This window comes from Zonotrichia leucophrys, chromosome 7, assembly GCF_028769735.1.
Source record: "Zonotrichia leucophrys gambelii isolate GWCS_2022_RI chromosome 7, RI_Zleu_2.0, whole genome shotgun sequence".
Taxonomy (NCBI): Eukaryota; Metazoa; Chordata; class Aves; order Passeriformes; family Passerellidae; genus Zonotrichia; species Zonotrichia leucophrys.
Genome location: NC_088177.1, coordinates 22107307 through 22122683, shown reverse-complemented (window position 1 = coordinate 22122683; position 15377 = coordinate 22107307). Strand labels below are relative to the sequence as shown.

Below are 15377 nucleotides of genomic sequence, written 5' to 3'. Positions count from 1 at the left end.
CAGAGGAGCTTTGTCCTTGGTGGAAGTCAGTTAAGTACACTTTCCACACGATGGATGCAGGCAATTCCTGTGTTCCCTACCTACAGTGAAGAGAGTATGATCTGGATGCGCTTTGCATGTATGCCAGAAATGCAGGTGTGGGCCAGATGAAGCACTCATAGATCTCAAGCTCCCCTTTCTCCTCCCTGATTTGCAGCTATTGAATTCATTAGCAGTGCACATAAACAGGAAATGACCCAAAGGAGGCTCAAATTCACAGTACACTGTGAATACTTTGGGCTGTAATCTGGATGGGTGGTGGAATAAAAAGTCAGGTCAGGAGTCAGTTTCTTTCTGAGCTGCCCTCTTCTGTCACAGGAGCAGATTATAACCCTGCTGCAGCAGATCCTCCTCATTCACTCCCTTCCTTGGCAGCTCCTGTGGTTGAATAGGAAATGTCTGCATATCTGTGGTGGTGGGAGGAGGTGAGAATTAGGATGTCTCATCCCAGAAGATCATCAGTCCCTTTCAGGCACCAGGCAGGAATGGGCAGTGGCTGCCCAGCTGCCTCTGTTCTGTGTATCTGGTGGGCCTGGGTGCTGAGTGCTGTTCCTTTAGCAGTTGTGTGATCGCTGAAATCAGGATTGAGTTCTCATTTCTTAAAGAAACTGTGTGTGTTTATTTTAAATCACAACTTTTTGGAAGAAGACCCCACTGTTTAACCATGGCATTTCCAGGAAGGTGAGAAAATGCCAAATGGAAGCAAATGTGCTTTTTACTGGTTGTGAGAAGCAGACTTGAAGATCTGTGTTACACGTGGCTGCCATCACTGCAGAAGTTGTCTTCCTCAGCACAGGGCTGAGCTTCCCTGTGTAAAGTCAGCATTGTAGGAAATCATATAAAACAAATCTGATGTCTTACCTCAGCACCAGACATGGGAATTTCTCTGTTGGCTTTTAATCAGTTGCAATAATTAAAACAAAAAACAACACTTTGGCTTATCCTCAGCAGCTGAAACACACCTTTATGATTGTCAGTGATTACATCCCAGCTGTCTTTTCAGATCCAAACAGTTTGGGTGACTTTAGTGGAGTCTGTTCTGTGAAAATGGAAGAAAGTCATGTTAGATGCCAGAAGCAGGGAGCTGAGAAAAGCCTCAGCCCTTGTGCAGGCAGGCAGGGCTGTGTTGAGGGTCAGTGTGGTGTCAGCGAGCTCTTACATGGAGTCATGTGCATATTTGAAAATTATAGACCAGACTTGCAGGCAGAATCTACCAGGGGATCTGTCTTGATTACCTGCTGGCTCTGGGAGCTGCTCTCCCTGAGAATGGGGGTGTGGCTGGCAGCATTAGGAGCAGGGCTGGGGCAGTGCTGCAGGGAGCTGCCTTTCTGTGCTGCTGGCAGGAAGGCAAGGAGCACGAGGCACAGGTGAGCTGCCAGGCCTGAGAGAGAGTGCCAAAAGGCAGATCTCCACAGAGGCATGAATACTGTAAGGGAACACCAGCTGGCCTAGCTTCATCTTGAAGGCCACCCTTCAGTACAGAACTGTCACTGCATCCTGTGAGCTGTGTTAATGCACAGAGTCTAGCACAGCAAGGGCAGGATGGCCAGTGCCCTTGAGAGGGACTCCCTCCACACCCTGCACTTGTGTGGAGAAGACAACAGGAGCATCCTGGAGCAGGAAGACTGGGAGAGTGTTTTCTCAGAAAGAGCTCTTCCCTTGCCTTGTATCTTCCTGTGCTTCAGGAAAACATCAATACACGAGTAAAGGTTTTTTTTTTTAATTTAAAGAAAAACCCACTACTTAAAACAGAAGGTTCAACTGGAGCTTGTCAGGAGGAAATACTCATGTCTCATGCAGGTACAGAGAGGTTGGTGCTGGACATTTTGTGTGCAGAATGGTGTAATGACACTTGCATAAGATGCTCTGCCTGTCTCCCAGTTCAGACCCACGGTGTTGTGGCTTTATTTTTTTTCAGACACTGGGTGAATCAACTCAGGAGCAGGAGTTTGAAGCAGCAAGACAGCTGCTATCCTCTTGGAGACAGGGAAGTATCAGCATGCCACCAGACCTGCTTATATTACAGGGGCAAAATATGCTCAGTTCCCTTCTTCTGTGTGTTTTTCATCTAAAGGTTAGAGCACAGGCTGAAAGAAGAGGGACTTTGAAAGGCAGGGCCCTCTGCCTAATTATGCATTAGGCCCCATACAGTAAACAAACAAGGAGGCTGTCTCCTAAGTGGTCTAACTGCTATTGTACAAACCCACAAAGGAGTTAATGGTGCTCAGTTCCTGATTTCCCTTGATGTTCACAGAGCTCCCAAGCACCATCTCTGCCTGGAAGCCTTCTCTGTGGCCAGGGAGACACTTGCCCTGTTAGGTGTGAGACAAGGAGGGGGAAGATCATTGTTTCCAGGGAAAGTACTTTTGGCAGTTTTACCTGTGAGAGCCAGGAACAAGCTTGTGTGCCTGCCAGTCCATCTGAACCTGTGATTTGGCAGATGTGAGGTAGTAGGAAGGAGAGCGCCCAACAAAAGTGGAGAAGCACACCTAAAAGATCAGTTTGTCCAGCCATGTCCTCTGTGTCCATGGGTAGCTGAGGGCCTAGCACTTCTTTTCATGTGCTGACCATGCTGCAAGGAGCAGCAGCCTGCTGCAGAGGGGAAAAGCAGATTGGCAGCCTTCTCCCTGTTTGGCCCTTGGCAAGATGTGTGCCCTCAGGAGTGAGCTTGGAGAAATGCTTCCCTAGCAGAAGGCTTGACAGCAATTTAAATGGCTTGATCAGGACCAAAGGAACCTGCTTTTGCTTCCAGCACTGCAACAGTCTCATCCTGTTCATGTCCTCTGAGGCAGCTTCCAGCGTGGTAACTCTGCCTTGAAACACATCTCGAGATCCTGCTTTAGAGCAGAGTGGCAAAAGGCTGGTGTGGGTGGCATGGCTCTGCTTTGCAGTTACTGGCCACGTGTGAGAATGGCGCCTGTTTCAGCTCTGTTCTGACCCATTCTCCAGACAACTTGCTTTTCTGCATCATCCCAGAGTTTCTAGAATCTCTCTTATAAGCCCGGCTTTTAGTTGGAGGATTCAGGATTATTTTATTTTTTACAGCTTTTCAAATTGTCCAGAAGTCCTGCTGGAATTCTTGGTTGGCTTCCAGGTCTGGCATAAAAATGAGCTGAAATATCCATATTCTCCACTGTCTTCTTTTTGTTGCTGGACAGGCAAATTGTTACTTGCCTGAGCTCTTACTTCCCTGCAGAGACCCTGGAGATGCAGGAAAAGAGCTCAGCAAGGACCTCTGTGTAGGTAGAACAGGGGACAGAAGCGTCCTCCTGGCTGCTAACAGTGACAAATGTTGTGGGGAGAAGCACTGTCTGTATTTGTTTGCATTAGGAGGACAAGGAGACATTTACAGCGAGAGGAAGGAAAGCACCGTTTAAGTATATTCATTTGAGTTTAAAATCCCATAAATGCTTATAATCAAATAGATAATTCAAATTTACTGAAGTATACCTTCAACAAGGAAATATTGCAAGCTAAGGGCTTTGTGATTGCTTTGTTGATGGAGGATGGACTTGGCTGAGGTTATTACAGTATTGACTTGAGGAGGATGGATTCGCTAGCAGGGCGGGTGATCTTGTCTGGCCTCAGCCAAGGGAAAAAAATGAGGGGAGTTAAGAAACTGGTGCCAGCTTGTGGCACTGGCTGAGTAATCTCAAACAGCCATAAATATATTGTAGCTTTAAAGTTATAGAAATATATGGTAAGGAAAAGGAAGGTTTCATTCAGTAGACAGGATAGTGGCAGTCAAGAGAATTAGTTTACATTTTTATTAGGCATTCTTATTAAGGGAATGGGAGAGCAGGATTTATTCGCTTCCTGACTCATAAGGCTTATTGGGGATGTTTCAGTACTGAGATCCTTAAGCATCTCAGACTAATGAAAAGATCATTTCAGGGCTCTTGAACTGCTTTATGGCTTGTGAGAACAAAAAAGATGTGTTTATTTTGGGAGAGATTGTTTAACTGGTAAAGAAATGTTCTTAAGCACTGGCAGAGCAATATGCCAGCAGTTGTCGTATGCATATGTAACACCATAGCTGAATATGGATGAAATCTGTTTACCAAGAAAGTAAATAATAAGATTGTGGGATTTGCCCTTGCTCAGAACAGTGAAATAACCTGAAGAGATTTTGTTTCTTATGCCAAGAGATTGTATCTTATTTGGAGAGATTGTAGAGGTTCTTACAGAATTTTCTGTAAAACAAATATTAAATCTGAAGAAATTATAAATAGATTTTTATCTAAAGCATTGGAGGTCTGATTCATTTTTAGTTTTATTGCCTCTTTTTACATTGTTTATTAATTCATTGACTAAACAAATTCATTAGTTATACGTTATGAATATTAATAATTTAGTTGTTAGTTGTTGAATGTTAATTATTGTTCATTTATTAGATATACATTAAAGTATACTTTATGCCTTAGATAAAAGCACAAATTTCCATCTTTTAATGAATTTTGAACCAAGTAAATTAATTCTTACTAGCATTTCCTAGTGTCCAAAGTGTGCATTTGTTTAAAGCAACTCCACTGTCTGAGGCTCAAGTAATGTCACTGATGTCAGTGGAGTTGCTTTAAACAAATGCACACTTTGGACACTAGGAAATGCTAGTAAGAATTAATTTACTTGGTTCAAAATTCATTAAAACATCAGTGACATTACTTGAGCCTCAGACAACACTGAGAACAGAATTTGGTCAAAAGGACTGAAATCACATGTTCATTTTAATAATTCTCTGCATAGCCTATGCCAGCAAAATATTTCCATACCAACTAAATATACCATTATATACCCTGCATGCATCCTGTGATATGCTAGAGATTAAAATAGCTCTGCTGAAAGCTTTTCAACCTCCTCCATTAAACTTGGGAGGAGTATCTACCCAGAAACCCTTTAAATAGGAACATGTCCTCAGTTTTGGATCTTCATTGGCCTTTATTGCCTTCTCTCTCCTGCCCTGTTGCATGTTTCTTGGATTCGCCACTAAAAGCCATTAACAGCTCAAGAGCTAAACCTGCTCATCACATTGACATTGACATAGGTAGTGAGTAGTCCAGCTTCAGGCTGAGAAATCAGCTCCTGTGCCTAGATGTCCCTGGCTCCCTGAGGCTAGTCAAGGTCTCTGGTAAATCTTCAGAAATGGGGACAATAGGGTCTCCTCCTGTAGTGTGTTCTGCATGGAATGTTTCTAAAATTGCTCCAGACAATGTAAACTCTTACCCTTCTAGGAACAGAAGGTAATGCTGTGTATTTTGCTGACCTGATTTATCATTTTAGGGCTCTATTTAGTCAACCTCCTGCTGCTGGCTTTTGTTACATTTCCCAGATAGTAAAGCTGAGCCTGTCTGGTTTTCATAGCCACTGGGAAAAGGGTCCTCTCTGCTCCCCTCCTCTCCACAAGTTCTCACTGACCCTCTGCTGACAGCTCCTCAGCACTCATGTGAATTCTCCCCCGTAAGTCTGGACCTGAGCATACAGCTTTTGTTTCATTTTTGTATGTGCCTTTGTATGCTGCTCTTCTAAGTAAGAATCAAGATTGTATCCAGCTGCTCCAGACTGTTTAAATTTTTCTGAAAGCATGTTTGTCCTGGAACAGCCCCACTGAAAGGAACAGAGGAGTGGAACATGCCAAGTGTCTCCTTGGCAGCTCTGAACAAACCCTGCCTGATAACGTTTCTGTTTGTTGTTCAGCAGTGGAGTAAGTTTATTGAAATCTCAATGATCATAATTAGGCTTCAAAAGTTAACGTTGTGTTGTCAGCACATAGAAAAGACCTTGGATGTTGCCTTGGAGTCAAATTTCAGGCCTGGTGTCGCTAGTTTCTGTGTGAGAGTACATCTGCCAGGGCAATGACATCTTTAATCTCTTCTTCAGCAGGTGTTCCCATCTAAGACTGGTAACAGCTCTAGTATAGAGCATCTTGTCCATCCTTTTGGCACAGAACATACAGAGGCAGGCCCTCAGGTGCTGAGGGAGCAGTACTAACCCCTTTCCAGCCAGCCTTTACTTTCTATAAAATCCTCTGTGAGTAGCTTCATTTGATGAACAGCTCCTTGGAATGCAGTGAGTCAACTGATAGAGTCCAGTTTACTTCATCAAATACCAAATTAGTCTCTACCTCAGCAGAGTTTGTTTTTGGTGTTTCTCTGATTAAAAAAAAAAAAAAAAAAACAAAAAAAACCCCACCAAAATAAAAACAACTAACCACAGAGTTTGACGGTTTAGTTTTCAGTTGTTGGGTCTTTTTGGCTTATTGTTGTTACAACACCTGTGGGACCTGTTAAAGTCTGGAGATGGCATCTGACCTGGAAAACGCCTCACAGTTACAGAGTAGGGCACAGCCCAAAGGCCAATGAACACTGTACAGAGAGCTTGAACTTCTCAGCATCACTTGTCTTATGCAGGCAGGATTGATGTAGCACTCAGCTGGCTTGTTTCCAGACTTCATTCATGGAGTCACCATGACGAAGGCCTGCTTCTCCCTCCTTCAGCACTGATGTGTCATATATTCCCAGAGCAGAGTGTGGCACTGAGGTGAGTTTTGGGAAAAGCAACTTTAATATTTTTCCATAGTATTTATGTGCACCACATGATGGTGGAGTTTTCTTGCTGCTCTTTGCTTCTTACTCTGGTTGCTTGTTTCTGGAGATGGCTCCTGGAACCTGATCATTCTTGAAGGTCATAATTCAGTAGCTGTGCAGAAATCCCTGAGAATGTTTCTGTAGGTTGTGTGTGTTGTGTTGTGCTTTTGCCAATGTGTCTTCTGTGGGTGTGTCTGAGCTGCAAGGCTGGGATACCCAGCCTCAGGTACATGGAGAACTTTCTTTGTCCTTCAGGGAGAGTTGGTTTAGTTCAGATGTGCTGCTGCTGGGATCATTTTTTGTCTTCTTCAGTAATGCAGCTATGTTTTGAATCTAAGTCCTCAGCTGAAGTAAAAGTACAGTATTTGAGAAAACTAAATCAAAAGAAATCAAATGTTTCTATTATGTGTTTAAAAAGAAGCGTTTACAGTTTTATTTACTGAGATAGAGGGTGGATGAGATACTGTCTTTACAGATGGGGGTCTGCAGAGCAAATTATTCAATCCTTTGTCTTTTTGTAAATATTTGAGTATTGCCATGTATCATCTCAAGCTCTGATTTAGATACAAGTTGCAGAAAAGTAACGTCAGTGTCGGGTATCTGAAAGAAAGCAGGAGTCAGGGAAGCAGCACTGTGCAGGGCAAGGGTTGTGGTCAGGGAACTGAGAGCAAGCAAGGAAACTCGGTGTATTTGGCTGAGAACTGACTGTGAAGAAATCAGAGGATTTTTTATGTCTTACCATTTTTAGACTTCCTTACAAAAAATGAGGATTTGGACTACTAAGCTCAGAAGGAATGCAGCTGCTGCTGCTGCTTGGACAACTTTACGAATACTCAAGTGTAAAACAATTGCAAATCTGAATGTGCAAACAGGCTAATTGCAGTATCTCTAAAACTGTACATACTACTGTCCCATACTCTACAGTAGCTTTTTCTGTTTGTTTTTCACATTGAGGATGCTGGTTTCGCCTGTTTTTATGTGCATTTAATACATCCTGTTATATTTTATTACTTGTATATTTGCCTCATTCTTCTGTTGTGACAGTGGCATTAGTTTGATGTCTTTCCTAGCAAAAAGGCCTTGTTATTCTCCAAGACTTTTTCTTCCTTATCAAAGTTAATGATTGTATAACATGTAATTCCTTTTAGCAGTGGAACTGTTGCCCTCGTAACTCTCTCAAGGGATATTAATGGTGAACTCAGCTTGGCATGTGAACCATAGCTGTTCTCTGGTATTTTGGTATTTTGACTGGCAGGAAGCTGGGTATAGACAGTTTGCTTTATAGGTTATAGGTACAAAATATTTGTCTTACTAATAGGTGGTGTCTCTGAAATTGTGAAACATTATCTAAGACAGAGTGTACAGTCAGGTAGTTAAAGGGAATGTCAGGAACTTATGGGAGAGTTTAGACTTAAAGTTGTCATGTGTAACTTTGAATTTAGCATTACCTAGTTTATGAATATTTAATCATCTCCTCTAATATTTCCTTGTCATTTTCCTTTTTTATTCCTTACTATCAAAATATTTCTAGATTTAACAGAAAGACTTTTGAGGAGAAATAAATGTTGACAGGAGGAATATAAGCACTGTTAACAGATCAAAGTATTTCAGGTAACTGCAGCAGATTTGCATTGATATAATTTTGAGATTAAGATGCAAACAGCTAGAGGCTGTTTAGACTCATCATCCTCTTTAGACTTAATTTATAGTAAAAACATTATTATTTTCATGTTACCCAAGAGATGTAAACCAGCTAAGAAGTATTTTGCCAGTGTGGGGAGGGAAGGGTTGAAAGTGGAAGAATGGCAAGGAGGATGGTAGATTCCATCGAGTGACCTTGCAGCTGGGAATGCCAAGGCCTGGAGAATAACAGTGTGGGAAACCATATATTATGCCTACTGCTGTTTATCCTTTGTTTGTTTGAGAAGAGGAATTTCTGTGTAGAGATAACACAGGTGTTTACAGAAACTTGGAGGCCCTCTCCCAGACATGCTTGAGCTCCCTCTCTTGGGAGAGAGATCAAAACAGAGATCATATAAAGCAGAGAGGAAAATCACAGCATGGTGTTAACCCATGTGTGGCCCTTTGATAAATGGGTGCAAACAGCAGCCCTGGTGCCCTGCCTGGGACTGGGCTGAGCCTGACAGTGCCTGCGCCCTCAATTTGGGTATCTACAGCCCAGTTTGGTTTTGGGATCCTCTAGCCAGTGATGTAGCAAAATAAATTTACTCTTTGCATTTCAGCTGTACTTTTTTGGTTATCTTCAATCAGCTGTGTGTGTTGATTCACACAGCCACCTAAAAAGAGGGTCATTTGACTAGAAATTCAGGAAGAAAAAACACTCTAGTTCTCAGTAGTTGCTTTTAGTTGTATGGCATGCCCAGAAGTAAAGCTTTGTAAATAAAACTCCTCCAGTTTGAATATGAGTCTAAGGTGAGTAATTCTAAATGTAAGCAAGTTGGAATCAGTGATGGTGAATGACACTTTGGTACTGCTGTGTGTCTGATATGTATTTTCAACAGATAGGGAGCATGTAACTATGTCATTTATAATTAATGTTTCTTCCTTGAATCTGAGGGATTGTCTAGGAAAAGGAATTTTGTCCTCATGGGATAAGGATTGCCTTCATTGTAAGAAGAGTAACAGAAGGATTACTAGGGGCATATTCAAGGAAAGGGCAGAAGATCTATTTGGAAGAGATGGGAAGCATTCAGCTGAGCCAGATGGAGGAAGAGAGGTAGAGAAAATGTATGCACATTCTGGGAGAACTGCAGTCAGTCTCTGCTGGCTGAGTTTTTAGTGAAGACATACTTTTTTTCTTGCATTCCTGAAGGGAGGTTGAGAAGGCTGGGAATAGAGTGGGAAGGTGTAAAGAGCATGAAAATTTGAACTATAAGGAGGCTGGAAACATACAGTCTGCAGAAGTGGTACATTAGTTTTGTGGACCAAACTTGTCAATATTAGTCAAACAGCAAATAGATAAAGCTGGAGGAAAGTCAGTGTTTAAAAGCTGGGATTTATTTTTCTGTTGGCTGCTTTCTAATGCCAGATAGACAGCTATGTTTAGATTATTTGTGCTTGGCATATCATATGTACCATGTTGTTTAGATACAACCCTTAGACATTCCTGCTTCACCTTTTTCCTTGACTCTATGATCTGCTGCTTGGAGCTGTGCCCAGAGACCATTCAGAAGCTAAAATCCAGCCTGTGCCTGTTTGTTAGGCAGCACTTTATTGGAAGTGCCAGCAAAATTGCATCCTGGCTCTTATTTGGGTTTGAGGGTGGGGGCTGACCTTCAGAGCATTAGGGATTTTGAAGGCTGGGATATTTGCAAGGTGGGTCCTTGCCACACCATTCCTTCTGCCTGGGGAGGGTCTCCAAGAGGCATCCCAATGGCACTCTCCAGAGCCTGGCAGGCTCACCCTTTTCAGTGCTCCACAAAGTTCTCCCCACATGACACTGCAGGTCTGGTCAGGATCTGTAGCTCCAATATAATTGAGCTGAGTGGATTAGTTTATGACTGTGTAGGCAGTAGACTTTTAAGTGACTAATGTAATTCTTGTTCGTAGGAAGGCTTGGCATAACCACTTAGTTGATCCAAGAAGCACAGAAATGCCAATCTACAGAGTATATATAAAGGTTTCAAAAGGGAAGGAAGAACACAAAGAAGCATCATCAAAAATATATCACCATGACATGTTCCACTTCATACTGCTAATTGCTGTCTTTATACCTTGAGTAGTTTAGCACCTTGTGTAAGGCATGGATTGCTGCATCTTCCATGGCTCAGATGAGTCAGTGGTTATTGGGGTCATGCCAGGTGCTGGAGGTCTCTCCAGGGCAGATCTTGAAAAGGATGTGCGAGTTCTGAAGTGTTTGAGAGGCATGTGAAAGTGTTATGCATTGACTGCTTCAGAGCATGCTAGGTGATGTATCTTTTCAAAAAGCCACAGTCATAAAATTGCTGTTATAACCACTGAAATTTGTTAACATTAAAAAAAAAAGAAGACTCATGAAAGTGTTTAAGGCATTCAGGATAGCCTGGGGAGCCAAGTGCCCTGGAGGAAAATGGTGTAAATCTTTTTTGTTTTTAAATATGCAAAAATTTAGGATAGGCTCCCGAGAGCTGCCAAGGATTGCCAAGATTGACAAGGAAAGCTTATGGAAAAAGTCAGAAATGACTGATAGATCAGCTCAGCATTGACTGTCAGCAGGAGAATAATACCACATTTTGCAGTACTTCTCTTCATAGAATATATTGTAAACAGTTTATTACTTTTAGTCTGATTGAAAAAAAGCAGTGTTGCTGCTTTAGCATTTCATTTTTGATACCCATGTGGAAGCCCACGTGGGCCTCGAGTTCGTCACAGCCACAGAGCTCAGGAGCAGCACTCCCTTGAATGAATGGGGCTTCTTACCTCCTTTCTCCCAAAGGCACAGAGGATGTAACATGTAGTAGAAGGGGCCAGTCATTTCCAAGTTTTGCTGCTTGGGCCATGCCACCAACAGAGGGATTATTTCATTTTGTACCTGCTAAAAGTGCGGCTTCATGTCACCGCAGTCTTCCTGAATAGTCATCCACATGTGACCACAGCTAATTCTATGTTTGCCACTTCCTTTTAGCCACAGAGGTGTTTTAGTGAATACTAGTGTTTTCTTTAAAATGTAGTCAAATTAAGATCATGATTTATGTGTCACGTGGTTTGGGACGTTACTTCAGTTGAGTGTCAGTTCTTATAAACTTGATATTTCTGAATGTTGTTGAATATCATCTACTAAGAACCATATTTTAGGTACTTAAGGTAGTATTTTGGAGAAGAGAGGTGAGATGATGCTTGCAACAGATGACCTTTAGCCCTCAAGAAGTACAGAGTATGGTACAAGTAGGCTTGCTTATTACCTAAAATGCATGCATCTAAACACATTTAAAACTGACTGCTGATAAGGGTTACTTATTTTTATAGTATGTAATTGACAACATCCACAGGGTAGAATTCGTACAAAATAAAAGTGAAGGTATTGCTTCCAGTTTTAGTCATGACAGTATTTCTGCAGGTGGCATTCAGCAGTCCTGGTATTTTGCCCAAGGTGAAAACTCTTTTGTCCAAAGTTTAAATAAAGCAATGCTGATGTTGAACAGGACATTGCCACTGTCCAGCTACCAAAAATCTGTATGTCACCCATTCCTCTTGGCTCTGGGCAAAGGCTACATTTCCTACTACATCCCCTTCCATAGCACAGTGAGAGCATGGTCAGACATTTGCTTTGCAACCAGCTGCACATACAGAGATGCTGCCAGCTGCTTTGTATGGTGTTTCAAAGCCCTCCCAATCATGCCAGCTGGAGGATTCATGTGCATGGGGTGTATACTGGGGTCTATATTCCCACTTTGTACTGAGTCCATCCAGTTACTTGGTAAGTGTCCCTGTGAAATAGGTTGTATCAAAGTTACAGTCTCCTGTGTCAGCAGTACCGCAGGAACTCATACTCAACCAACTTTTCATCTTTTTCACTGTATCCCCCAAGAGAAGACATTTTAAAATCATTTCCATCCTTGTAAATTTGTATTTCCATCCTTGTAGACTTGTATGCTCAGTGCTCTGCAGAGTATATATCTTGCATTGCCACTAGCATTTATTTGGAGTAAAATGTTGTGGACAAAGCTGTTGCATCTAAGTAAATGTCTGACTTGGTCCTTAGTTCTCTTTTCATCCTCCTATATAAGATTTTATTTTAGGTTATTCTCAATGAGTGCAGCACTTGAGTAGCCATATGCTTGGCAAAATACAGATAATTTACAACTGTTGTTTGTATTAATTTTTGTAGTTCTGGAGTTATTTTAAAAACACAGCCTAGAGGACTTCTTCCAGAATTAATGTTTTCACATGAGTCTGGAAATGCCCATACATCTGCTCAGATCTCCAGAAAAGTGTGTTTAGTTCATTAGTTTCATGCTGAAGTGTTAACATTTTAGGTTGTTTTATTAGGAGAGAACAAAGAACTCCTGCCTTGTTGAAAATTTGTTACACAAAATAAGGATGAAGAGGCTCCAAAAGAGCTGATGCTAAGCATTGGAAACTGGATGAAGCTGTGCAGATTGGAAAGATTTCCAAGACATCTGGTAATTAGCTTCCATTTCTTATGGAGTCCTGCCCTGTGAGAGCTGCTGCTGCTTGGTGAAGGAAGGAGTGAGATGCAGCCTAACTCTGAAAAGCTGGATCTTTGTGAACACAAATTATCAGCGGGCTATGGAAAACTCTATGACTATCCCTTTGGAAAAGTAACTCCTACCAATAAAAAAGTCCAGTATTTCTCCCATTGCAGTATTGTCTTGTGTTCTGGCATTTGCTTGGCACAATGGGGAAAGGGAACAAGCTATCAAAGAGTTCTTTCTGGCTTCCCTGCCTGAGCCAGGGTGCTGGCCTGCCCCACAGCAGCTTGCCATGCTCCCCAGCAGCTGCGCCACCTCTGGGAGTTGCTGGGGCATGACTGACCGGTTCCTCCCCTGCCCAGCCCAAGATGCCAGAGAGGCTTGGCACTGCTGTCAGAGCTGGCACCTGGCAACCTGCTCCAGGGAAGTGAGGTAGCATGCTCACTTGCAAGGGACCTAGAGCCAGGCCAGAGCTTGAGCCTTTTGTTATTATTATCATTGTTGCTGTTATTAATAATACTGCTGTTGTTACTATTTGTTTTTTTGTTTGTTTGTTTTATTAAGGAAAATCTAAGCAAGAAAGAAAACTTGCCATTTAAGTTAGTTTTGTAAGTTGTCTCTTGGGAGCACTTATCTACACCTGGTTAAAGGATAAGGAATGTTTGTGGGGTTTCTAAAGTTCAGTTGTATAAACCTTCAAGCACTGAATGGGAATTGCTGACACCTAGTGCTTTGGTTACTTGTCAGAGACTTGGGAGACTACTTGTGTACCCTGTTCTGCCCCTTATCTGTTCAGGTACTTTCATCAAGTCATTGCCCTGTCATGTTTATTATTCTTTGTGTAGAACAGAATATTTATCTTGTCTTCAGTAAAAGTGGTTAAAAACAAATGATGTATTTACTGCTTCTTTTTTTTTTTACAAATATTTTACCATCTAAATGTCAGCAGGCAGTCCCAGCACACTCACTGCTAGTAAAAATGTTTTTCTTTTCAGCTCTGAGTCTATTAAGTGCAATGAGCAGACAGCCTGTCTTAAGCTAATTTTATAGCAGTGCACTACTTAAAAATTAGGCATTTGCAGCAGAGAAAAAGTTCTGTTGAGATTTGTTATCAGAAAGAAAATTATTTTTCCTAGATTGCAAATGTAAGCCAATATGTAGTTAATGGTGTTCACTAAATTATACTGACTGAAAATATGAAGGAAGTAGAGTTATGTATGAATATATAATATTGGGACATGTTGGAAGAGATTATACTTAATTTGTATATAACCTGATGAATTTTGCTGCAGTAGACATTATCTCCACTGATAAATCATGCTTATAGGTTCAAATAAAAACCATACACAGTGTGAGCCTTTTCTTCTTAAGATCACAGCCGTTCCATGTCTGTGTTGTAGCAGTATCTGACTGCTGAACGTGGTGCAACTGGTGCAGCTGCCTGAGCTATCGGAAAGAAGGATTTAGCACCCAGTGTCTGTGCTGTCCATGTGCTTTTGATTTGCCCAGGGTTGAGCTTCTGTATCCTGCTGCAGGCAGTAAAATGACACTTCCCAACAGCTGCCTCGAGTCTGGGCCATGAGAGAAGATGACTTTTCTTACAATGGAGTTGCAGCATATCTTAGTCCAGGGGTACCAGTGGTCCAAGCTCAACAGTAGAATTCTATGGGGGTTGCAAATTCCCTAGCTTGTCCTAAGCAGTGGCAGCTCCCTTAGAGAGGGGTACAAAGCCCTGCTCCCAGGGCTGACCCAAACACTCTCTCCTCCTTACACTACAGCTATATCCACAGAGAACATTTGCTTTGAATATTAAATTATTACTGGTAGAGGAAACAATAGTTGGGCTGGATCTGGCTTTTCAATAAACAGATTTTACTAGGTGAGACTTGTTTCACTCAGATGTTTATTGACCTTTCTTTCCCCTGAAATGATTATTATTTTCACATTTTTGTTTTGTGGAGTAAAAGAAACTCATATCAGACATTGATTTATGTGTGTTTGCATGCATGATGCTTTCTCTATTCCTTTGACTTGCTCTGCTTTTGGAGCTAAAGTTGGTATTCCCAGAGTGTTTTAATGCTTTTTATCCACACATTACATTTATATAGTCTCTGTACCAAGTGTTGCTTCATCTGTCTCCAGTTCTGCATTACACAAAGCAGATTCTTATCCTCAGCTGATTTGTTTTGAGACTCTCTAAGCACTCATGTTTAACTAGTGAAGTGGACATTGTTGGGCTAATGTTTCAGAACCCAAATGGAGCCTGCCCTGTCCTGGTATATATGCCCATAATGTTGGATCACTCTCCAGCTCCCATGCTAAATGAACATTGTGGAACAGTGTCAGAGAGAGGATCCTGAGCTCTGACTTTATCCCTGCTGTAGCTCTGGAGCTACACATGCAGAATATAATTCTAGCATGTGTTAAGCCAGTTTGGGTTGAGCTGCTGCAGCCCCTCTTTTGCCCTCCTCCCCACTGCAGCAGTTCTTGTGCTGGTGCTGGCTTCTGAGCCAGTCTGCAGCCAGCTGCTGCTTCCAGGAGTCTTGGCAGCAGGCACTGGTTACTTTTCAACTTGCTCGGCACCACAAAGCAATTCATATCAAAT

General features: G+C 42.0%; 1 protein-coding gene across 2 annotated transcripts in view; it reads left to right on the top strand.

Annotated features, from left to right (window-relative positions):
• UBE2E3 (ubiquitin conjugating enzyme E2 E3) overlaps positions 1-15377 on the top strand; it is a 54255-nt gene that overhangs the window by 26057 nt on the left and 12821 nt on the right. The window contains exon 1 of one of the 2 annotated variants that reach the window (XM_064718361.1): positions 6478-6573. The exons of the other annotated variant lie outside the window; for it this stretch is intronic. Coding sequence (XP_064574431.1) covers positions 6536-6573 — 38 coding nt within the window. The 5' untranslated portion in view covers positions 6478-6535. Of the gene's footprint in view, positions 1-6477; positions 6574-15377 lie in introns of those variants that run through there. 2 annotated transcript variants of the gene reach the window in all.